Source organism: Pyrus communis, chromosome 6, assembly GCF_963583255.1.
Source record: "Pyrus communis chromosome 6, drPyrComm1.1, whole genome shotgun sequence".
Taxonomy (NCBI): domain Eukaryota; kingdom Viridiplantae; phylum Streptophyta; class Magnoliopsida; order Rosales; family Rosaceae; genus Pyrus; species Pyrus communis.
In genome coordinates this window covers 21,697,531-21,721,046 of record NC_084808.1, presented here as the reverse complement: position 1 = coordinate 21,721,046, position 23,516 = coordinate 21,697,531, and the positions used below count along the sequence as shown (strand labels likewise).

At 35.5% G+C, this 23,516-nt stretch overlaps 2 protein-coding genes across 3 annotated transcripts; one reads left to right on the top strand and one right to left on the bottom strand.

Annotated features, from left to right (window-relative positions):
• The first annotated feature begins 1,140 nt into the window (after positions 1-1,140).
• Positions 1,141-4,441, top strand: LOC137737928 (chromatin structure-remodeling complex protein BSH). 2 transcript variants are annotated; one of them, XM_068477516.1, is made up of 10 exons: positions 1,141-1,327; positions 1,482-1,570; positions 1,662-1,756; positions 1,851-1,922; positions 2,016-2,063; positions 2,151-2,234; positions 2,395-2,433; positions 2,565-2,647; positions 2,810-2,872; positions 4,132-4,441. In XM_068477516.1, the coding sequence occupies exons 1-10, from the start codon at positions 1,200-1,202 to the stop codon at positions 4,229-4,231; spliced, it is 801 nt and encodes a 266-aa protein (XP_068333617.1). In that variant the 5' UTR covers positions 1,141-1,199; the 3' UTR covers positions 4,232-4,441. The 2 variants fall into 2 exon arrangements, with proteins under 2 accessions (XP_068333617.1, XP_068333616.1); XM_068477515.1 differs by having other exon boundaries at positions 2,016-2,234.
• A 2,202-nt stretch (positions 4,442-6,643) lies between these two features.
• LOC137738405 (uncharacterized) lies at positions 6,644-7,505 on the bottom strand. The gene is made up of 2 exons (XM_068478044.1): positions 7,255-7,505; positions 6,644-7,042 (listed from the first exon to the last, which is right to left on the bottom strand). The coding sequence occupies exons 1-2, from the start codon at positions 7,355-7,357 to the stop codon at positions 6,921-6,923; spliced, it is 225 nt and encodes a 74-aa protein (XP_068334145.1). The 5' UTR covers positions 7,358-7,505; the 3' UTR covers positions 6,644-6,920.
• Positions 7,506-23,516: the final 16,011 nt, after the last annotated feature.

The window sequence follows — 23,516 nt, the reverse complement described above, 5'->3', positions numbered from 1 at the left end:
AATGAGAATTTTGGAGTGCCAATAACAATTCCTTTTTTTTTTTTCAATTAAATAAAGTTTTAGAATGATTTTTTTGTTAAAATAAACTTAGTCCAAATCCTTTTCATGAAAGTTACCTTGTTCTTTTAACATTTGGCTTGTAGATAATAAAAAAAGGAACTTTCATGAAAAAGGCTTAGACTAAGTTTTTCTTAATAAAAAATCATGCTATAACTTTATTTAATGAAAAAGACTTAAATTTTAATGAAAAACTTTTAAATTTTAATAAAAAGAACAAAAAAACTTAAATTTTAATGAAAAAGACATAATTTTAATATTAAAAAAAAAATTTGACGTGTGGACCCGCGCCCCTCACACAAACTGTTTATGAAACTTACTACACTGTTTATAAAACTTATTAGTACTACATTGTTTAGGAAACTTAATTGTGCTACATTGTTTATGAAACTTGATGGTACGATACTGTTTATGAAACATTCTACACTGTTTATGAAACTTAATGATAGATGATCGTCCTAGATTTTCAAGTTATTTCACTAGAATGCAATAAAAAGATTATTAAAAAAAAAAAAAAAAAAACATGATAGAGATCAAAATCCACACCGTTAAAGTCATCCATGGCTAATAGCTCAATATCATTACTAGAAAAATGGGTGATGAGTCCAATGATGTTGTAAATGAAGTTGCCCCACCCCTACGCCCAACCATCCAAACCCACACCTGACCGACTCCCTCCCAAACATATTCGCCCTAGATGTGGTTCTGAATCGAACGGAACCCACTTCATTTTGAAATTTTAATTTTAGAAGAATAAAATATGCTTGGATTATGTCAAGGGCTTATGCAACTAATGATTGGTCAGATGCTCCTTGCACGCGCCTTTAATTAGGTTTTTTTTGGTTTTTGTTTTTTTTCTTTTGTCTTTATTATTAAATAAAATTATAGGATGATTTTTTTTGTTAAAACTCAAAAGACTAATTAATACACAACTGGCGGGTGTGACGGGCATCGGCCCAATCCAATTAATTGCTGGGCTAATTGATCAGAAGACGTCGGGTTCAAACGTACCCGCAACTTGCGAGCCCGTCAACAAAATACGGAAGAACGCAATTGGAAGGGTATTTTCGGCAAATAAAGACGAGCAGAAGGAACCTCAGAGACTCGAGCCAAAAAGAAGAAAGCGAAGAGTCGGGTCGGGCATGTCAGCCGCTCCGAAATCCAGTAAACTGAAGAAATCAAAAAATTGGTGCAAGGAGGGAGAAAGAGAAGAGAAAGCCATGAAAGGCCAGCTGTCGGCTTCCTCCAGAGGCCCTGTCAAGTTCAGAATGTGAGTTTCTTACTTCTTATTGTTCTATTTTTTTCGAATTTTCTGAAGATTTTGATTGTCCTTTTCAAATTCCTGGAATTTTTATTTTTCGTGGAAAAGATGAGATTTTTCCGGGAAATTTTCGATTATGTTGACAAATTTCACAATGGGGCAGGCCAACAGCTCAGAATTTGGTACCAATTCGCTTGGACCTCGACATCGACGGCCAAAGGTTCAAAGACTGTTTCACTTGGAACCCATCTGGTAGTTCTTTGGATTTTTCTTATTTATTTGTGTGTGTTTTTTTTTCGAATTTTGAAACTTGGGGTTTGATGTTTGATGAATTTGGTGACAGACCCTGACTCGGAGATTGTGGTGTTTGCGAAAAGGACAGCGAAAGACTTGAAGCTTCCTCCGGGTTTCATCACAGTCATTGCTTCTGCCATTCAGGTTGGCATTTCAACCATGTCTAATTTCCCCCAGCAGATTTTGTATTATATACGTAATGGGACTGATTAGTTATTACCTTGTTGTCTGATATCAGTCACAAATTGTTGAATTTCGATCATTTGAGGGGCAAGACATGTACACCGTCGAGAGGATTGTTCCGATTAAGGTTAACTTTTATCATATTATGACATGGTTATCTACAATGGAAAGTAACAACCTTTCCATTTTTTAAATATTATTGATGTTGTTCTATTCTCAGCTTGATCTTCGAGTGAACCGCACTGTCATTAGGGACCAGTTTTTATGGGTAAGCTTCAAAGAGTTCTTCTGTTATCTTATCATTTCAATGCCCTGCTCTTACAATGTGGGTTTGTACATGTTCAATGGATTTCAGGACTTGAACAACTTTGAAAGTGATCCTGAAGAGTTTGCTAAAACTTTTTGCGCGGACTTAGGTATTCAAGACCCTGAAGTTGGGGTAAGACATCGTACTCTATAAAAAATTTAAGAACTTTTGAATGATTGCAAATTTGGTTGACACTTAAGTTCAATTAATTTTGGTCAAGGCTTTAGTTTGTGTCAAGTTGGAACGTTAGTGTCTTTTCAGTTTGCTAAAATAAGATATTCTCTTTTTGCAGCCTGCAATTGCCTTTTCAATTAGAGAACAACTGTATGAGGTTAGATTTTGTTGCTTCTTTGATTTTTCTTTTCATTTATGCTACCTTATGAGCTAAATATCGCAAGTTATGTGAATGAACACTTTAATCTGTACTCATTTACTATGGTCCTTTTGTATTTCATCTTCTAGATTGTAGTTCAAAGTGTAGCTTCAGTAAGAGAAACCAGAATTAACAAGAAGGGACGCCGTGGAGCTGAGTATACTCCAGTCAGGTTTGTGGTTTTTTCAAAATAAAAGTTTTTTCCCCTTTCCTGGCTGTTGTGCACAATTTACGTAATTAAGTAAGATAGGAAGAAAATAAATGGTAAAGCCTACATGCTATTATATAATTTGTGTGTGATTAATTCTCCTATCTCTCTCTCTCTCTCTCTCAGTAAAGTAGGTAGTACTGGATTGGACCTGGTGAAGCTATTTGGTCACAGATCTAGTGTTGTTCGGTATGTCTCTTACCACACTAACTTTTTGAAATTGTTTTTTTTTTTTTTGCTGCAATTGGAAAGTTTCATGGTGTATGTTAAATAAACTAAAATGCTGCAATTGCTGTTCATTGGATTTTATGCATGAATTGTGGCCATTTTTTTGGTAGTGCCCAATAAGTTGTTCTTGTTTTGGCAATAGTTTCTAGGGGCATGATTCTTTTAGCATTCAACCTGGTAGTTAGTTTCTTCACGAGGGTACAGCCACCCTTTTACACCATCCTTTTACTGGCCTCCCAAAGACCAAGACCATATACTTTCTATAGCTTCTTTTGCCTTAATACTCCCGGAATAGCTACACTATCGAACTGTAATTTTCTTACTTGTCAACCTAAAAATCACCAGTTCACTCCTGTCTTGATCTACTTTGAGGAGGAAAATGCTTGACCACAAAGACTATGGCCTCTATTCTGTACCTATAAATTAGTACTGTCATACTTATTTCAATAAATGAAGGATTTAGTCGTCTGCATATGGCTATTTACTAAAATCTGCTATCAACAACTCTGTAAGTTTAACGTATTGAAATCCTCCATAGAAACAGGAGATGAAACTAAAGCCTGTTTGGTAACCATTTCAGTTTTCACCTTTTTGTTAGGAACAGAGGGAAATATATGGGAGGAAAAAAAGGATGAAGGGTGGTTGGAACTGGAAGAAATGTGCATAGAAGAGTACTCAAAATGAAAACTAAAAACTAAAAACTGAAAACAATTTTTTGGAGGTTTTCTTTTCTTACATTCTCCTTCATCTCTCTCTCTTCCCTCCACCCTTTTTCATTCCTCATTCCTCCATATATGCATTTCTTCTATCCCTATCAAGAAAAACTAAACTAAAAATGAAATGGCTATCAACCAAACTCTTCGTTGTATACATTGTTTCAGCATGTGAATGTTAACCTTTCGAGATACATATGGATATTAATTCCTACACACGTCTCCAAATTCACCCTTTTAAGTGAAGAAGACGGTGCAAGGTTGTACCAAATTGCTCAATCAGTCTTAAGAGTTTGTCCACTGATAGCTTCCCCTATATTATATGTTCAATATCAAGGGTTTATTCACCCTCCAGCTTTGGAACATCATTTTATCTAATGACAGCCCTCTGGTTGATATGATTTAATTCAGTACCTTGTGTTTAACATTTTTTTTATTCTTAGAGTTAAAAAAAGTGAAACTTGAAATACTGATAGTGGTTTGCCACTTTGCTCCCAAATGTATCAGGAAAAGAAAGGAGTGGGATGTATACGAACCCATCGTTGATCTTCTATCAACCGAGGAAGTGGAGGCCCTTCAAGCGAAAGAAGAAAGGATTGCTCGGTGAATTAAACAGCTGTGAGGGTTTCAATTTTTGTTGTAGAGGGCGCCCGGCACCTATAGGCGACTAGCAAGGAGTCAGAAATCTGTGACTGATGTAATATGAAGTAGGGTACCTGTAGTTGACTAGCTAGATGTCTGTCTAAATTCTCTACATAGTAAAGAAATTCGTCGTTTTGACTCTAATTCTGGTTCTATAATAAGTTCATTGTTCATACCCTGCGTAGTGTACTCCATATATGTGGAATTCTTCCTTACAACACCCTTGTATAGAACCAACCTCTCAAATCCGTTTGTCACGTGATCTGCACGTTAAGAGTTGGATGTGAGATGTCGGTTGTATACAACAGTTGTAGGCATTCCCAAACTCACATTGTGCATTCAAATGCTTAAAAATGCATGTTTTCTTCGCTTATAGTCTTCATTACAAACTTTAGGATATGATCCTCTTTTCTCCATTTGCCACAATAGGACCATTTGATCTTTAAAGGAAGAAAAAGACAGATCCACTAATTATTCAGATCCATCCAAGTTTTAGTGATGATTGAAAAAGAAGGTTGGTGGTACTTTTTTATTCCGACAATTTGATATTCTAAAATTATTATACGAAAAAGATGATACTAACTCGAGTGCAAATAAAAGTAAACACACTACTTTGATCAATTAGCATAATTTGTACCTGCAATGTCGGTCACGTTCACCGGTGTGAAAGTAGTGACGATCCAAAGCACCAATCATGGCTTATGGAGCCTACCCATATCTCAAATTTCCTTGCTTTGACTCCTGAAATCAATCAAATCAAAATTTAGGTGGATTTGTGTGGCCTTTTTGTAATGCCACCGACTAAAAGAGATCAAATACTGTTAACTGCCTGACACAAACAGTTTGGAGGACGGCATTGTTGTACCGGATGTGTCCTTTTGATCGACAGATCATTCCAACTGGTACATTTTCTTTGTTCCACCAGTTTCCTCCACAAATTGTGCTTCACTGTTAGCTCCTCCATTATTTGTTTTGGACAGATTGTATAGACTTATTTAATATCGTGTGCTGTTGGCCTGTTTACACCATTTTATTTTTCAATCTGTGATAACAAATGCATGCGTCACGTTTTTGGATTTTAGTCTTGATTGCTTGAGAAATGAGTAGAACAACAACAAATCATTTTCTCATTATATGAGGTTGGCTGTATGAATTTTCAAATATTACTGTGAGTAATAAAGAAAAAATATGTCATGACTCTCGTCTTCTCTTTTACATCTCCATCAAACTACTCGTCCAAAACGTCAATGTCATTAAATCATGGAGAACTTAAAGCTTCTTCAAGCTCTTGGGTTAGATTGGTCAAGAGTTCGGTTTCTTTTGGTATACCAAAAAATAATCTCAGCTTTGAATTCTCCCTGCATTAAAAGTTCAAAACCAATATTAGGCAATCATCCTTTCGTTTTAGTTTTCAACTTTCCTTTTTCTTGTTTGTGAAAATGACAAAATAAAAACTTGTTTTTAAGCAAGTACAAGAAGCTAGAAAAAAAAATTATTGTGCGCGGAACACGAATGATACACCACATGTCATTAAATAGATAGAGAGAAGTTTTATCTTTTAAGCTGTTAATTTTTTAACCCTAAGTATTTCACCACTTTTATAATAACATTTATTGCACCACCCATGTGTCCGGCACAGTGAAAAATCTCTAAAGAAGCACAACATGTACATATTTATTACAAAAGCAATGTGTTGGATTCTATTAAACCGCTGAAAAAAGTAGTTGGAAGCTTTTTGATATTTTCATTAGAATTCCATGCACCTTGTTAGATTTCTCCTACTAATTTATACGGTTTTATAGAAACGGAGTAAAGGATATTTAGTATTCAGTTACCCGTACAAAAAAAATAGATCTATAATATCTTCAAATTAAGATATTATATTAATTTTCCAACCAATAAAATGGACGATAGAGCAAAACAAGTCAGTTGACAATGCAAAATTCGGATTTTGTTTTTGGGTTATAATCGATGAATCAGAAGTCGACTTACTAAAATAGGATGTTAAAGTGGTGGTATCGCCAACCTATCACATATATTATTTTATTTTAATTTTTATATAATCTCTCGTGATTAGTTTGACATATTGCCACCTTAGTGTCTTCATTTCATGTAATTCATCTTAAAATTGAGAATGTGCAAGCTTTCTTACTTGAGGACCACTAAGGAGAGATAAAGGTAGTAGTTACAAGAGAAACAAGAAGAAGAAGATAAGCAGAAAATGAAAATATTTTGCTAAAGTTTAATATTAATAATCTCAATGTGATGTTTTATCACATGGATTGCCTATTCATTAATTTAACAGATTACAAACTAAACAAAAAACTTTCGTATAATGGGGGCCAATTCTACAATTAAAAGCCTCACAAATCCCCCCTCCTTCTCCTCTTTTTTTGAGTTGGGACTTTTTCTAGCCACCATAGAGTTTGAGTACAAAAGCACCATCCCTCCCAGCACCTCCCTATCTACAAGTAATTATATCTTGCACACCAGATCCAGAAGAATGAGAACCAAAATGTTGCAAGCGAGCTTTGACCCAAATTGTATGCACATATCTGCTAATTGCTGACGTGGGTCTCTCTCCCTTTTTTTATGGCTGTTTTTTGACATAGATATTGGCATCAATTACTGATAGCCATAGCCATCTATACATGTTAAGAAGTGATGCTGCAGGCTGAGGCCTTGGACTTGTCCAGGATAGACCACATCACCTGAACATCTTCATATGCGCATGCCATCACTTCTCCATGCAGAGCCATCACACTACTTTCACTCCCTGTTCAAAGTAAATTATGGAACAAAACATCACTCAGTCTGTTCCATAAATGATAATTCACATCGTTTAACACATGAGAGAGAGAGTAGTAGTGTTCTCTTGCTAGACTTACGTTATCAGACTGCGAATTCAAACTTCGTAAATTCTCAGTCTGACAAGAGAGCCTGACAAGAGAAGTACATAGGAGAGAAACAATATATGTTTGTATATACCTTGAAGCTTAGACTTCTTCTGGTCTCTCCCTCCTGGCTGCTGGTTAAAGAAAGTGCAAGCTTTCCTGAATGGAGTTGTAATGGTTTTCTTCCACGAAGCCATTTATCCTTCAAAACTTGGTGTTCTCCAATGAAAATGTTACGTTTAGAATACAGTAATCTGAACGACGATGACGACTGAAATCTCTCTCAAGCCTAGCTAGCTTTTTATGCAAGAGCTGTGTGAGGAGGATGGCACAATAATTATATAAGATAATATATATATATATATATATATATGTAGGAGTGGAGAGAAGGAGAGGGGCAAGATCCGTGAGATGGGCTTTTTGGAGATTAGAGGATCATCACTCTTTTATTTTTATATTTTTGTTTTTTGGTTTTTATAGTTTCTTATCTCATTATCTCAACAAGGTCGCCGACTGCACCAAAGCACATGGCGCACGCTCCCAAACAGACCTCCCTCTCTTCCCCTTAGACTCTCTACACGTGAATCCCTTTACTTTTCTGAATGTGACGTATATTATAGGATTTGCTTTTCCCATCTTACTCTTCCTCTTCTTCTTCTCTTTCTCTCTTCGTTTGCCATATAGGTTATGAAATTGCCTTTTCATGGCCCTAATTGACTTTTGGTCACTTTACTATTACATTACATAGCATTACAATCTTTATGTTGATCATTTGCATGCTTATAGTCTATGTCCCCCTAGATATGTATACAATCATCTATACGAAAAAATTTAAGTAGAGACTTCTCGTCACGCGACATGATGAGTGACATACATTATTTAGTTAAAACTTAACGTGTGTGATAAGTTTTTATTGCATTACAATCTTTTTGTTTGATAAAGTGGCCTATATGATTCCCACAATGTATGCAACTTAACCAATTTGCTTGCTCCTTTCTTTACCTGGTAATTGAGAAAGTTTGGGCTGGGACTTCTTTCTGGCACTTTCTTATCACTTGGCAATACCATCTAATTAAACCATAACACGTGTTACAAGTTTTTGTTAAGAAATTCAAATTCTTTAGTACATGTTATGGATTAATTGGACAGTGTTTGTCACTTATCTCCCACATGACATAAAAACTCACGTTCAAATAATTTTTATATAAAATTGTCATGCACATGCATGGATAATTCACATGCATTATTTATCCCGTTAAAACATAATATGTGTTACAAACTTTTATTGTATATAATATAGATGTTATGTTTAATTGCAGAATCATTCAGCATTCATCGTGCCTCATTGTGGAGAAGTTCCTAAGTTCCTATCTCAATCGTTTTTTTTTTCATGTCAGTCTGTCACATGCATATTCAGTCTGTGGACTACTCTCCCATTGGTTTGTTGCTTCAATTCATCTGTATAACCAATCTGTAAAATTTGTGAGCGACTGACTGATGACTCCAATGCTGCAAATTCTTGGCCTAGTAATGTGGAATATACATGACTATGGGACAGGCCTAGTTATCCATTATTATCTTCCACTTTTGTGACTCCCACATGCAATGGTAGGCACACAGACTGACCAAGACAGCCAAATCCATTTGCAGTCTTTATATATTCATATATGCGTTCATGAGAAATGCTAAGGAGAAGTACTCTCTGCCACATCATATATTTGATGTAATATTTTATAAATTTTAGTATGGAAATTAACGTTAAACTAGAGTGTAGCAGAAAGTCCATAGAGAGTCCCACTCTGAAAATCTCCATAACATTTCTCATGCACTCACATACCCAACCATGTTGTGTGCTCCAACAAAAAGAAAAAACTATGCTGTTTACTTATAACTAATTAAACCCATTAATGTATGCACAAATCCAGTTTACATAATCAAATCGATCCATCCTGGCATCAAACCGTACTTCGATTAATATTAAAACCTCATTAGTGATGCCTTGATTCTAATCATGAGTTGACAAAAGCATTCACACACTTCCTAATTCCTATATGGGAACATATAATGTAATTAGTTTTATATTAATTACTTGCATTATCAAATTTGACTAATTGCAGTCTCAAGGCAGCAGCAATATTTGCCATATTAGCGGGCATATGATCTTTTTTGCATAATGTGTTTTTGTAGTAAACCAAGACGGTCATGTTGCTAACATTGTAAGTAAGAAAAGGGATTCTTAATTTTAATTAAGGAGGGTTTTGCCTTTCTTGGACTCTCGACAACCCCAGAGTTTAAACTAATCAATAGTCTAATGGTTAATCGATATAGAAACTTAGAATGCTCTGTTATGTCTGAACACTAATTCTGGTGTAAAAAAAATCATGCAGTCTGAAAGTCATCCCCCTTTGATATCATATCCCTAGCTTCGGATTCTTTTTTATTTTTTAATTGTCTATTGATTTGTTTAGCTTGTTTATTGCATCCCACATGCTCTCAATGACAGTTTACCCTTGATAAAATATATACTTATGATTGTGGTTTATATATAAGTGGATCTTTTGATTAAATAATAACTGCCATGGATGCTTGGGGGGCAGTTTTCACATGTAAACAGACTGCATGTTTCTGCACTAATTGATGGTTGGTTTTTTTTTTTTTTCGAGAACTTTTCAATAGTGGTTTTCGGTTTTGGTTTGCTACTTTATATACGAGCATGTTTATTTGCACGTAGAGATTTTTTTTTGTAGATACATCATAGTTTATATGTCCTCGCAATTTTTATTATTGTAATGTTATCAAGAATAAGTTTTTCTTATGCACGGAATAATGAATAACCTTTTAATTTTTACATGTAACGAGCCGAACGATGTTAATTTATGGGCATGTCATTTTCTCTTCTTGGGTTCTCTGCCATTTCCTTTAAAGATGCATGTTCTTTTTTTTTTTTTTTGCTTGGCCCTTTTCTCTGATTTGTCTCTAAAGAAGAACAAGACGACCCACATAATAATTGAGTGGGAACAGACAACGACACAAAGATTATGGCGACAATTAGTGGTGGTGGGGGCGATGTGCAAAGGAAAGGAGATGAGGTCTAAGTTTTTGTAAGTGAATGAGATCGGGGATGCATCTGATCGAGTGGGGATTTAGATTTTGCAAAGTGCAGGATTATACGGACAGAAACCTAACTACTCAAACAAACAAAATTAATCTGGCCTAAACCGACCCAAGTTCGTGTAAACACAGTACTAGTACACAAGTCTTGGTTGGTTTCATTTGCCTCAAGTTTTAGGCTATCAGATTGTGAGACTTTTAGCTACTCCACACAATCATGCGTATTACTCTTAATTAAGCTTAATCAATTATTTAACTAGCACATAAAGATAAGGTGTGTTACTAGTCTACTCTTATCATAACATGTGTATTTGTTTAGTATTATTATACTTTAGGTTTATAAAATATTAATATTGTCGTTTATTTGTATAATAATATGTAAATTAGTAACACATTATTAAGTTGACCCCAAAAAAAAAAAAAGTAACACTTTAATTATGACGGTGTTATCACCAAAATAACTTCCCAATTTGTTGGTCTTCATGCATGCAATAAGAGTTTGATTAAATTGTTCATATTTCATTGAATAAACTAGTGGCCTATGGATATAAAACATAGTTTAGGATTCCATATGATAGCATATATATAGAGAACAGTTTTAATACAAGAGCATGCGTAAACCTAACAACTAGAAGGATTTTAATTTATATTTTAATTCAATCTAATAAACATATTATTTAGTCTTGCAAAACTCATATAGTAACTGACCAGTACTGATCAAATTACATAATTGTGCATGATTATTACTAATCTATTCTCTTAGTAAGTTAACCATACAAATTCAAAATCTAAAACAAATTAAAAAGTCTTCAAACAACAATTGAGAGAGATGCTGTTAGAGAAAGAGGCACAAATAGACATCAGCCCTCTTTTTTTTCTTTTTTTTTTTTTTCTTCTACACCGATATCTGATATAATGATTTTCTTCTCCACCTTATATAATATAAAACAAAAAACAATTGAGAGATACAAAGGAATTTTAGGGGGTCATTGGCCCCTGGTCACAACGAGTCTCCTCATTTCCTGGAGAAGCGATTCTTGGATTAAGCAAACAATCTAGCTAGTTATTATAGGGTTTTCGCCCTATTATAGGCTGTGTTGACCTTGGCCCAATGCATTGTACTCAGCATTAGCCTTACTATTGGGGAATCACCCACTTGGGAATTGGTGGGTTAAATTTTGGTTTGGATTGCCAAAGGGTTGGAGTTCAGGTTGGGCCATGCATTGGCCAGAGTTCTACGTGATAATGTTTCCCAACCACTTCACATTTTTATTTTTTTTGTATGTTTTTTCGTTTAAGGTTCTCTAATGGAATCCAATTCTGGTTAAAAATATGTTCTAAAACTTTTTTATGGGTTTGTTATATGGTATAACGGTCTAATAGTATTCATTTTCACTTGTAAGTGAAAGATCTTCAGTTTAATTCTCTCCAAAAGCGAATTTGAACCACATTATTATGTTTAGTCCATTGTAAGACTTAATCCACTCCTCCATTCCTTAATGTAGATATTTAAAATAAATAAAAAACTTTTCTATGCATGTTAACCTTGTTTGGTCTTGAGTCATAACCATTCATATAGTATTATTATATATAACTTAATATAGCAAACTTGTGATTTATATATCGTTGTCTCGTGTTAATTAACGCAAAGTTAAAAAATAGGCACACGTACTACTTGAAGTTATAATTGTGAATGTTAATTTTTAACAGATAGAGATTAACTGTCACTAACTATATTAAAAGGGTGCAAATTAAATATCCGAAAGACAATTCACTCAAGTGATTCTTTTGTGGATTTAGGGTTCGTTTGAGAAGTGCTTTTAAACAATTGAAAGTGTTTTTTAGAGAAAATATTATTTGGGTCCAAAAGCACTTGAAGTGTTTTCTGTAAGAATTATGTGTTCCTTGCATAAAACACTTAAAGTGTTTTTTTCAAAATTAAATTGCACAAGGATAAGCTAGGCAAGATGCCATGCTAAAATACTAAAAAGTAAACTCTCTCTCTCTCTCTCTCTCTCTCTCTCTCTCTCTCTCTCTCTCTCTCTCTCTCACATTTGGGTTCTGTTTCTTTTCTGCAGCTATTTGGAAGGAGGATCCCTTTACCCTGGTCCTTTTTACCATGCGCATCTTTAAGGCTTCAAACGCTAAGTTATATCCACCTTTCCATTCCACTGTGTAATTATTTAGTTCCTTAGGTATTTGCTGGAGGATTGTAACTCACTAAGGGCTGGTGTGGAAAAGATTTTTGAATAATTGAAAGTATTTTTAAAGAAAATATTATTTGGGTTCAAAAATACTTGAAGTGTTTCCTGTAAGAATTATGTGCTCCTTGCAGGAAACACCTCAAGTGTTTTTCCAAAATTAACTAGCATTTTTACTAAAGATTGGTTTCAAAAAGCACTTGAAGTATTTCCTGCAAGAATTATGTGCTCCTTGTAGGAAACACTTTAAGTACTTTTTCAAGATTAGCTAGCATTTTTACTAAAGATCGGTTTCAAAAATATTTTCTCTATAAACACTTTCACTTATTTGAAAACATTTTCCACACCAGCCCTTAGTGAGTTACAATACTCCAACAAATACCAAAGGCACTAAATAATTACATAGTGGAATGGAAAGGTGGATACAGCTTAGGGTTTTAAGCTTTAAAGATGCACATGGTAAAAAGGACTGCGGAAAAGAAACAGAACCGAATGCGAGGGAGAGAGAGAGAGAGAGAGGATTTACTTTTTAGTATTTTAGCCTGGCATCTTGCCTAGCTTAGCACATTGATTTGTGGCTTGTTTCACCTTAAAAGAGTTAGTAAAATTAGCAATTTTTCAGTTTTATATTTTTGTCTTAGTTTATGCATATAGGGCCGCCTTTTCAAAGGTGCTTGGTTTTGCTTGAACTAGCCATGAGTTGAAACCAAAAGCATTAGGCCATCTCCAACCAATCCGGTCAAAGGATCAGGGATCGAAAAAACACAAAAATTATCTTCAACCGAGGGCTAGGCCAAAGGGCTTGTGGACCCACCAGACCAAAAAAGGGAGAAAAGGGCCAACCGGCTAGCCCAACCCAGCCCCGAGCTAGGCTGGGCGTTTGAATGCAAAGGCTACCTACTGACGTCAGCTAGCCATTATATTTGATTTTTTTTTTACAGTTTATTTTTTCAACATTTTTTTTTAATTTAAAATTTCTATTTTTTTCCTATAACTTCCTAAGTCATTAAACAACATTAAATAACATTAAGTAACATGAAACAACATTAAACAATATTAAACAACATTAAGTAACATTAAACAAAATAAAAACTATACAACATATAAAAAAAAACATTTAACAACATGAAACTTAGACAACATTTTTAAAAACATTTAACAATATAAAACTAAAACGCATACTCCATGCTTCTTTTGGCCCAAAAATGTGCAACAAGATCCTGTTGTAGGTACTTATTTGTTGCACGGGAACGTATCATCCTATGGCTCCTCATGTACTCATTTAGAGAGATAGTACCAGTTCTTGGATTGAAAGATAAATTAGGCCCATCATATATTTTTGCACGAGCTCTTCTTAATCTATTTGGATCCTCTTGGTCGTTATCAGACTCTCCATCAATATACCCATGTCGTTCATCCTCCACAATCATGTTGTGTAATATGATGCAAGACATCATGATGGATTGCAAATTTTCTCGACTCCACCCTCTTATCGGTTTCTTAATGATCTTCCCCTGTGCTTGTAGAATATCGAAAGCTCTCTGAACATCTTTCCGGTATGCCTCTTGGTGTAAGGTAAACCATTTTTCGGCGTCATTCGTAGGGTTTGCAATTGTTTGGACAAATGTCACCTACTTTGGGTAGATGCCATCTGCCAAGTAATACCTCATGTTGAATTGACGACCGTTGACGTAGTAGTCAAGTTTAGGTGATTTACCCTTCGTCAGGTTATTAAAAAGGGGTGAACGACCAAGAATTGTAATATCATTTTGGGATCCTAGGACTCCAAAGAAAGCATGCCATATCCATATGTCAAATGATGCAACCGCCTCTAACATAATTGTTGGCTTTCTCGATTTTCCACCTCTTTTCCATCCGGTGGGACAATTCTTCCACTGCCAATGTATGCAATCTAGTGTCCCTATCATGGTCGGAAAGCCACGATCTTCAGCTTTGCGAAGAAGCCGCTCTAGATCTACTTGATTTGGTTGACGAATGTACTCCTCTTTGTAAAGCTGAACAGCTGTTTCACAGAATTCAGCAAGAGTATCAAGGCATGTAGACTTAGACATACCATATGTATCATCCATCGCATTAGCTGGGGAGGCATAAGCCAGCATTCAGAGAGCAATAATAACCTTATCATGCTGTGAGAAACTAAGGCGGCCTGCTCTGTCCATTTTTTGTCGAAAGTATGGATTGACATGTTGGACATCATGAAGTACACGCTTGAATATGACGCCTCATCTGGAAACAATGTCTAAAATCCTTTTCGTTATACACCGAGATAGGTTGAAGTAGTTGTTCATCAGATTTTGATGCGCCATCTCTCAATTTCATGGCTTGTAACTGCGACCAGCAATAGAGCCACCCCATTAAGGTTATTCTTCAGTTGCCTAACAAGCCATGACCCCAGCCATGGCTGCCATATATGATGTATTGCGCCATGCTTCATCTTTTTCATATGACTCCTCTTCTTCTCGCCTCATTTGCGCCCATTTATCTTCCAATTCAGAATTGGCAGAGAAGCCCCAGTTGGAACCTGAAGAGGATCAAAAGTTGGAATTCATTGCAAACTTGAATTGAAAGAGATATTGGCGAGATTGAATCTGAAGGTGTGTGAATTATAGGCCAATATCCACCCTATTTATGGACATTGGAAGCAGATAAAAATCCTATCAAAAATTGCCACAACCAATTACATCTCGCCACGTGGCACTCGAAATCCTATCCAAAAAATTATTGAGATTCCATATCGACAAGAAATCTTCAAAGTTACTCACATATCAACACGTGACACTTGAAATTTGAGACGTAATATTATTGAGATTCCTTATCGACAAGAAATCTGCAAAGTTACTCAGACATCGACACGTGACACTCAAAATCTGAAACGTAAAATTATTGAGGTATTTTAATTTAAGTAAACTTAGTAATTCAATTAAAATAATAAATTATGTTTGACCCTATAGCCCTCTGACCGCTCGGTTGGAGATGGTTTTTTGTCACAAGACTATGTTTGGCCTATGACCATCTGTCCCCTCGGTTGGAGATGGTAAGAAATATAGTTCACTGTTCATTAAAATATTAATTTATTGAAGGACTATTGGGCTAGAGAGGGTCATCTATCCCTCTTTCAATTGGAGATGACCTTACCATTAAAGTCGATATCTTAATACCAAAAACCAGGGCACTGTTATTTTTTCTTCATTTGGAAATGGCAGCCGACATCACGTGATTTCATGGTTAATAGCATAATGGGTGTGATTAATTTGGTCATCTAATGATGTGGAAAGTGGAAGTGATTAAGGAAGTGGCAACTAACTATTTTGAGTAATGTGGCCTCTCTGCTAGAATTGTGTGGCTCGATACGTACAAACCAGGAATATCGATGAGCATAATTTCACATAATAAAACTAACTAATTTCTTACTAAAACCGACTACTTTTGATATAAATCTCACAAGATTACTCTTTACTCATGCAAATCAAGGCAAAAAAAAAAAAAGTTAATTAAACAAGATGCTGTTTACAACATTTCTAACATTATATTCCCTGCAGGTACTCTATGTGGTACATATCATTGCTTTCTTCGAAGTGGACAAAAATATTCTTTTCCTTTAATTCTCTTTGGGGAAAAGAAAAGTTGGCCACTTTAATTCAGATTGATGTTAGCTTTTGATAGCAGCTGGTGACCGATAAGATTTGCCAAGTTAGCATGAAATTCAGCGCTCTTTTTTTTTTTTTTTGTCTGATCTCTCTAATAATTCAAAAAATTAGAAAAATTAGAAATAGATTCAATTTTATAAGCTACTTTTTGAAATAAGTTCAATTTTTAATGACTTTTGATTTTTGAAATATGTTCAATTTTTAGTTGCTTTGGACCCATATCAAATGACCCCTTTAAAATTTGATATTTACCTTCTATCGGGTAAACTTAGACTTAAGCTTCTATAAGAAAAATGAGGTTGCTCAGGAACAGCTTGTAATATCAGATATTGTTCTATAATCAACTGCATATATTATTGTCCAATGTGGACAGTGAATTGAGGACCCTATAATTTCATTTTGGATTCTTTTAATAAATGATTTCCTTTTGAAATATTTTCACCCATATAATTTTGATACATATATTTGTTTGCGCAAATTTATAGATATGTTACTAGCTTAAATAATTGGAAAATGAAGTATAAAGCTAAAAAAAGGTACAAAAAGGTACTGTTTGGTACGCATACGGAACGGAACGGAGGTTCCATGTTACGTTTGGTGTAAACTCAGGCCAGAATGGAACAAAGGATTAAATGACAATCGTACCCATCCACTTCGACGAGTTTGACCTTACCTGAGCCACCGCTAACGAGTTCAACGTCATCCCTCAGGTACCGGTTGGTACGCAGATGGGATGGAACAAGACGAAACAGGACATAACAGAATGGAATGGAATGAAACGGAAGTTCCATGCTACATTTGGTGTACGCTCAAGCCAGAATGGAACGAAGGATTAAATGACAATTGTAACCATCCATCCCGACGAGTTCGACCTTACCTGAGCCACCGCCGACGAGTTCAATTTCATCCCTCACATCTTCTGCTTAATCCTCTTCGTCCCATCCCTCGAGCGATGGCGTTGGCCACGTCTTGCGAGTGGAGGGTGACAGTCTCGTCTTGGGACTAGCAGAGAAGAGGGAGGCAGCAGGAGGCTGGTAGGGGTTGGGTTCAGATGGCTTTACTGGGATTGGGTTAGCCTGGGTTGCTGGGTTTATGGTGGTGGAGGAAGAGGCTACAGGAGAGAGGGAGGGTAAAAGAGAGGGAGGCTACGGGAGAAAGGGAGTGAAATTAATGAAAAAGAGGATGGGTATTGTTGTCCAAGAAGTTATTATTTTGTGTTCTATGGGCTGGAACAAGTCGTTCTAGGGGGAGGGTGGCACAAAAAATAAACTAAAATCCATTCCGCGAGACTGCACGTCCTAGGCAAATTGACACACCAAACTTGAGATGAGTGCGTCCCGTTCCACTGCTTTCCATCCCATCCCACTATCAAACGGTAGCAAAGAGAAATAATAAGGTATGCAAGTGAAAATTAATTAAGGTGCACGAAAAAATAGCTAGCGAGTTCACCCTTTCTTGGGTTTGTGCATGTACATCAAGTTACTAGTACTGTCAATTTTTTATATAAGTTTATATTAATGGAAATATATAAGCAAACTGGCCAAGAAAAAAAAAACAAAGCAGAAAAAAACTGTGAAGGAGGGAATTACTATATATGTTTTACAAGACAATTTATTATCTGTATTATTTGTTATAACTAACTCACATAGCTTACATGCACACTTCCAAGAAAATATTACATTAGACAAGAAGAAGAAGAAGGGGAGGAAGGAAGCATGACAAAAAATTGATAAATACAATCAGCTGATCATGATCAAACCACTTTTTACATTTCTGGCTCAATTGAAACCTGGTACTGATCAGACTGCGAGAGCTTCGCATTCGGGATCCGAAACACGACTCTCGTAGAATCTGGAAATGAAAGCAGTGGCCTTATGGTCGATGCCAGGCTCGGCTGTCCATCTACCTCTGTCTTCATCACTGGGACATATTCTCCGTCTAACATAAACACCGCCATCATCGGAGTACACATCGTCTGTTCTACGGCTTGAGAAGCAGGCTTTGAACATGTTGCAGAAAGAGAAGAGTGAGGATTGCTTTCCCATCTTCTGCTTGCTTTTTTCTCTAGTTTTCTTAATAACAAGCAAGGTTTTCTGTATGTTGCTGCAATTGCATGTAATTTTGTCTATTTATAGTGGAAGAAAACCCTAGTTAGGTCTTAATGCGGGACAGGAGCCGTCCAGCTAAGTTGGCCGCTGGTTTTAAAATTAAAATGGAAGGTCAGGATTGTCTTATAAGACTTAGCATGAAAGGCTAGGATGGTCGTAAAACTAATAGAAAAGCGTAAGTGTTAGGGCTGGTTTGATATTGCTGTACTTTGAAAAAAAGCTGCTTCTGCTGTGCTGTGAGAATAAGCAGCTGTGAAATAAAGCAGCAGAGTGTTTGGTAAACTTTTTTGTAAAAGTGCTTTTGAAAAAAAAAAAAAGTAATATTATAGTGTTTGGTAAACTTTTATGTAAAACAGATGTGAAAAAAGCCAGTTTTTCAAAGCTGAGTTTTGCAGCTTCTTGTTTTTGGCTTTTTTTCATCCAAAACTGTGAAAAAAAACTGAAGCTGAATGTTTACCAAACACAAAAACAGCTCCCAGCTTTTTTTGATACTAGCTTTTTTCAGAATCACCTCAGTACCAAACCAGGCCTTAATGTCCTCAGCTTTTTAATTGACCCAAACAGTTCTCCTTGGTAATCCTTTTTCTTTTCTTACCATTTTTATGTTCTTTTGCCCTCCCAAAATATGCCCTCTAAGTCTTTAAAATAATACATGCGGAAAACCAAGGGTCTGTTTGGTATCCTATTTGAAATTTTTTATCATTTCTCAAAACATTTCTTAAGAATATTTCTTGAAAACAATTTTTTTTAAGATTCAAAAACTTGATTGGTTTGCAATTTAAAATTTTTAAATTTTACGACTTAAACTAGACAAAAAGATCTAAAAATAGGGTGTAGCAAGAAAGGGAGAAAGAGGAGAGAGAAGGAAAGAAAGTAAGAGATGATTGAAGGAAAGAGAAAGAAAAGAGAGGATCGGACGAGATAGAGAGGAAGAGGAGTGAGAGAAAGAATCAAGAGAATGAAGATAGCGGATTGAAGTAGAGACGAAAAAGGTAAAAAAAAAAAAAAAAAAGAGAGAGAAAAAAGAAAAGAGAGAGATAAATTTGGAGTGAAAGGGGAGGAGGGACATAAAAGAAAAGAGTGAGTTTAAATTTAAAAACTCATTTTTTTTATGTTTTTAGAGAATATATTATATTTTTGAGTTAGTCTTGAGTTCAATTTTGAAAATAGTCATACCAAATAAGTTTTGAAGGCCTAAAATTTGAAAATTGTTTTTAAGTGTAAAAAATTGAATTAAAGTAGAGTACTAAACAAGTCATAAGATTTGGAGGGTACTTCTCTTCTCTCTTTTAATGGATCTCTTAGAAGGCAGATGCATAGATTTTAAAGCTAATGAAGTGCCTTTTACTGTCTTCCCAAAAAAAAAAAAAAAAAGTGCCTTTTACTGAAGTAAGAAAAGGAGATCAGCAGAACATGCATTAGATGAAAGACCAAATAAACCAAAGAAGGTTTGATCTAATCTCTCGTATTATTATATTATCATTTATTCTCTAGATAAATTTTTTTCCTCTATAAAAGACAGGTTTGTCAAGGAGGCAGATTGTCTGCCCTCCTGTTACCGTGCCCTTCCCATCCCCTTCTATTTGTGTGGTCACGTTTAAGCCACGTTAACATTTTATATTCCTATTGTTTTTTGTCTTATTATCTCTATTAAAAAATTTAATATAAAATATTAACATGGCTTAACCGTGACCGCACAAATACAAAATGATATAAAAGGCACGGTAACAAGAGGGCACACAATCTTCTCCTTGTCAATATGGCATCTCTCAATATCATCATCATGACATACAGAATGTACAGACAAAGAATGTATGTTTTCTTTTTTCTTTTTTTTCTTTTTTTTTGAATTACAGAAATTATTTTAATCTTAGAGCAACTCCACCCCTATCCACTTTGCGCCAGTACCCAGCCCATTTATCCACTTAATTGAACAGTAATAGACCCAATGAACAGTAATAGGCCAAAGCATCTCCACCCTAAAAAAAATATGCTGGCACCTAGTCTAAAAATGTGCTGGCACAAACGATCTCCACCCCTACAAAATGCGCTGGCACCCAGTCCATTTAAAATATTAAATAATTTTTTTATAAAATAATAAAAAAAAATAGTTATAATTTCGGATAGGATTTTTAACCAATCTCGTCACGCCACGTGTCATTATCCGAACGTACTATTTTTTGAATAGATTTCCGCTAAGATTTTCAACCAATCCCGACCTTGAAGACCTTGACTAGATCTGGCATCTTTTCCATGTACATCTTTTCCATGTACATCGTTGAACGATTTCGTAATTTTACTCCACATTTCTCGCTTATCCATCTCATTACCCGTAATCGGGTCATGAGTAGTGCGAACCCAACATTCACACAACGTAACATCTTCACTGAGCTTCCACGAAGTCATTTTTTTCTCTCAAAGTGTACAAAATATTCAAATGTAGAAAGTGTGGAAAGTGTAGAGAATATTGAAATGTAGTGTAAGGTGGAAGATGAGGGTTAGGTATTTATAGAAAAAAAAATTAATTTTTTAAAATTTTTCTGTATTTTTTAAAAAAATTTTGACATTTTTTAATAAATTTTCAATAAATTTTAACGTTGTAATTAATCTGGACCGTTGGATTTGAAAAATAATCAAATCCAACAGCCAACACGCTGCCACGTGGCCAACGGTCAAATTTCTGACCGTTGGGCCTTTTTTTTTTTTTTTTTTTAATTTTTGGTCAAATAAACGTGGACCGTTGATCTGTGATCGGACGGTCCAATTTAAAATTTAAATTTAAATTTTTTTTACCGTTGGAAATCCAACGGCCTACAAAAACTAGCCGTTGGAAATCCAACATCTCTGAGGAGGGCCACGTAGCCCTTTGACAGACTCAGTCCACTTGCCCTGCACCGCGGGCCCCACTGCCTGCAGACGCTGTCGGCTACTCGCCATCTCCACCGCATGTTGTGCACGCGCCAAGAAACAGACCGGCCTCTGGGTCTGTCCATTTTGGGCTGGGCTGTTGACTGGCACGGGCTGGGTGCCAGTCAATTTTGCGGGCTGGAGCTCATTCCCTGCATGCCGGGCTGTTTTCTTCACTTGGTGCCAGTCAATTGGTGCTGGGCTGGAGTTGCTCTTATAGAACCACACAGTTAGGTCTTGCTTCCCATCCGAAGTCATACATAACTGAGACCTAAGACCAACTATTTCACACAAAGAACTGAGAACTTAATACCGGGATTTTACATTTATGCAGCTCTTAGGTTGAAATGACTGCTCGGTGTAGTTACTAAATTGCTTTGAATGGCATAATTAGGCTTGAAGGGCATAATTGATTGTCAATAAATAATTTGGTAGCTAGATAAAGTTAGTGACAATATGTATTCCAATCAAACTATTCTGAGTGATATGGCTAGCTGTATATACACTATATGAAAGCCAAATAAAATTTAAGGAAAACTAATGAAAATGATTTGAAAACTTTGAGTTTTAACGATAAGGACAAAATAAAGGGTAAAGTGAATAGTAACATGATTGACTTTTTAGTGTAAAAATATGATTTTTCATTAAAGTGAACCGTACCGAAAGCTTTTCGTTAAAGTTCCTTAAAATTTATTGCTCTCTTTGCTTGCATTGTGTGACTCGATACAAGCTATGAATATAAATGAGCATAATTCTATAAAAAAAAAAAAATTATGCCTCTATGAGTCTTCCTGACCTCCGGAAGGGGTGGATAATCGTGACTTACCACAAGTTATCCCCCTTTAAAAAAAAAAGAATTAAAAAAAAATCCACAGTATAAAACTAAGTGAGTAAATACTAGTAGCGCCGAGATCATTCGAGATAATAACTTAAGAGTATCAGTGCCCATCGGTCCATTTCACAATATTATGACGCTCTGCTCTAGTCATACAAATTAAACCAAAAAGTTAATATCAAACAAGATGCTGCTACAAAATTTCTAACATTATATTCCTCAGGTACATTATGTGGTACATATCATTGCTCTATTCGAAGTGGACAAAATTCCCTTTTCCTTCAATTCTTAAGGGAAAAGAAAAGTTGGCAACTTTAATTCATTATGATGTTAGCTTTTGATTTGATTTTTTTTCAGCTGCGGAACCAAAAGATTTGCCAAATCAACATGATATTCAGCTCTTTTTCTCCTCTTTCTCTCTAATAATTGGCGAATTGACATTTTAATGTACAGCTGCAGCAAACTGCATGCTAAGTGGTTATATAGCTCAGATTAATTAAGCTACTGCCACCAAAATCGTTTCCTGCAGAGCTACTTAAGGAGTGGTTAAGGGTCTTAATTTCCTTTAGGTTGCTTTTACAGTTGAATATTTTTCCTTTTGTCAATGTAGACAGTGCAAGATTTTCTCATGTTGATAGTTACACATTTTTTGTTGGGTCCAAATTGTTCAATAATTGCAGGGAAATGGAGTATAGAACCAAAAAGGATAAAAAAAAGATGAATAACATGGGATGCAACCAAAAAAGTTGAGGAAAAAATTAATTTATATGTGTGTGTGTGTGTGTGTACGTCATATGATGTACATTTTTATTATCATAAAGAGCTTACAGTTTAGTTAGTTGTGAGAGTTTATCCTTACACGAGTTCTTATGTTCGAATCCCCATCCTAAAATCACTTAAGTGAAAAAAAAAAGAAAAAAAAAAAAAAAACTCTTATAATCCACTAGCATTTGAAGGTGAATTTGCAATATTCATTATGTGATCTGCAGCATTCGCCTTGTTTTTGCCCTTTAATTTCGCTTAGATTTTATTGAATTCATAGAAAATGGATCGGAGAGGAGGAGGAGGAGGAGGAGGAGGAGAGGTGGGGGTGGGGTGTGGTGGTGGGTGGTGGGGAAGAGAATTGCGGTGGGGGAAGAGAATTGCAAAAATTACTTCTTAGTGAGAGAACAAATTAATATTGCATTATTTTTGTTACCCGCACTCGGTTGGTGCGCCTGCATTACTTTCAACTGTTAAGTCTGAATTTTACCTTAATCTAACTATAAGCAACTGCCCAAGGACAAGGAAGAAATAAGAAAAAGATCTTGAAAGTGGAAACTATGTTTTACAATTTTATTATCTGCATTATTTGTAACTAATTAACACACAGATTACATGCACACTCCCAAGAAAAAAAATTACAAGAGAAGAAGAAGAAGAAGAAGCGGAGGAAGGAGGGAAGCATAGCAAAAGAATTGAAGTACGATCAGCTAGTCTGATCAACCACGTACTTTTACAAATTTCTAGTTCAATTAAAACATGGT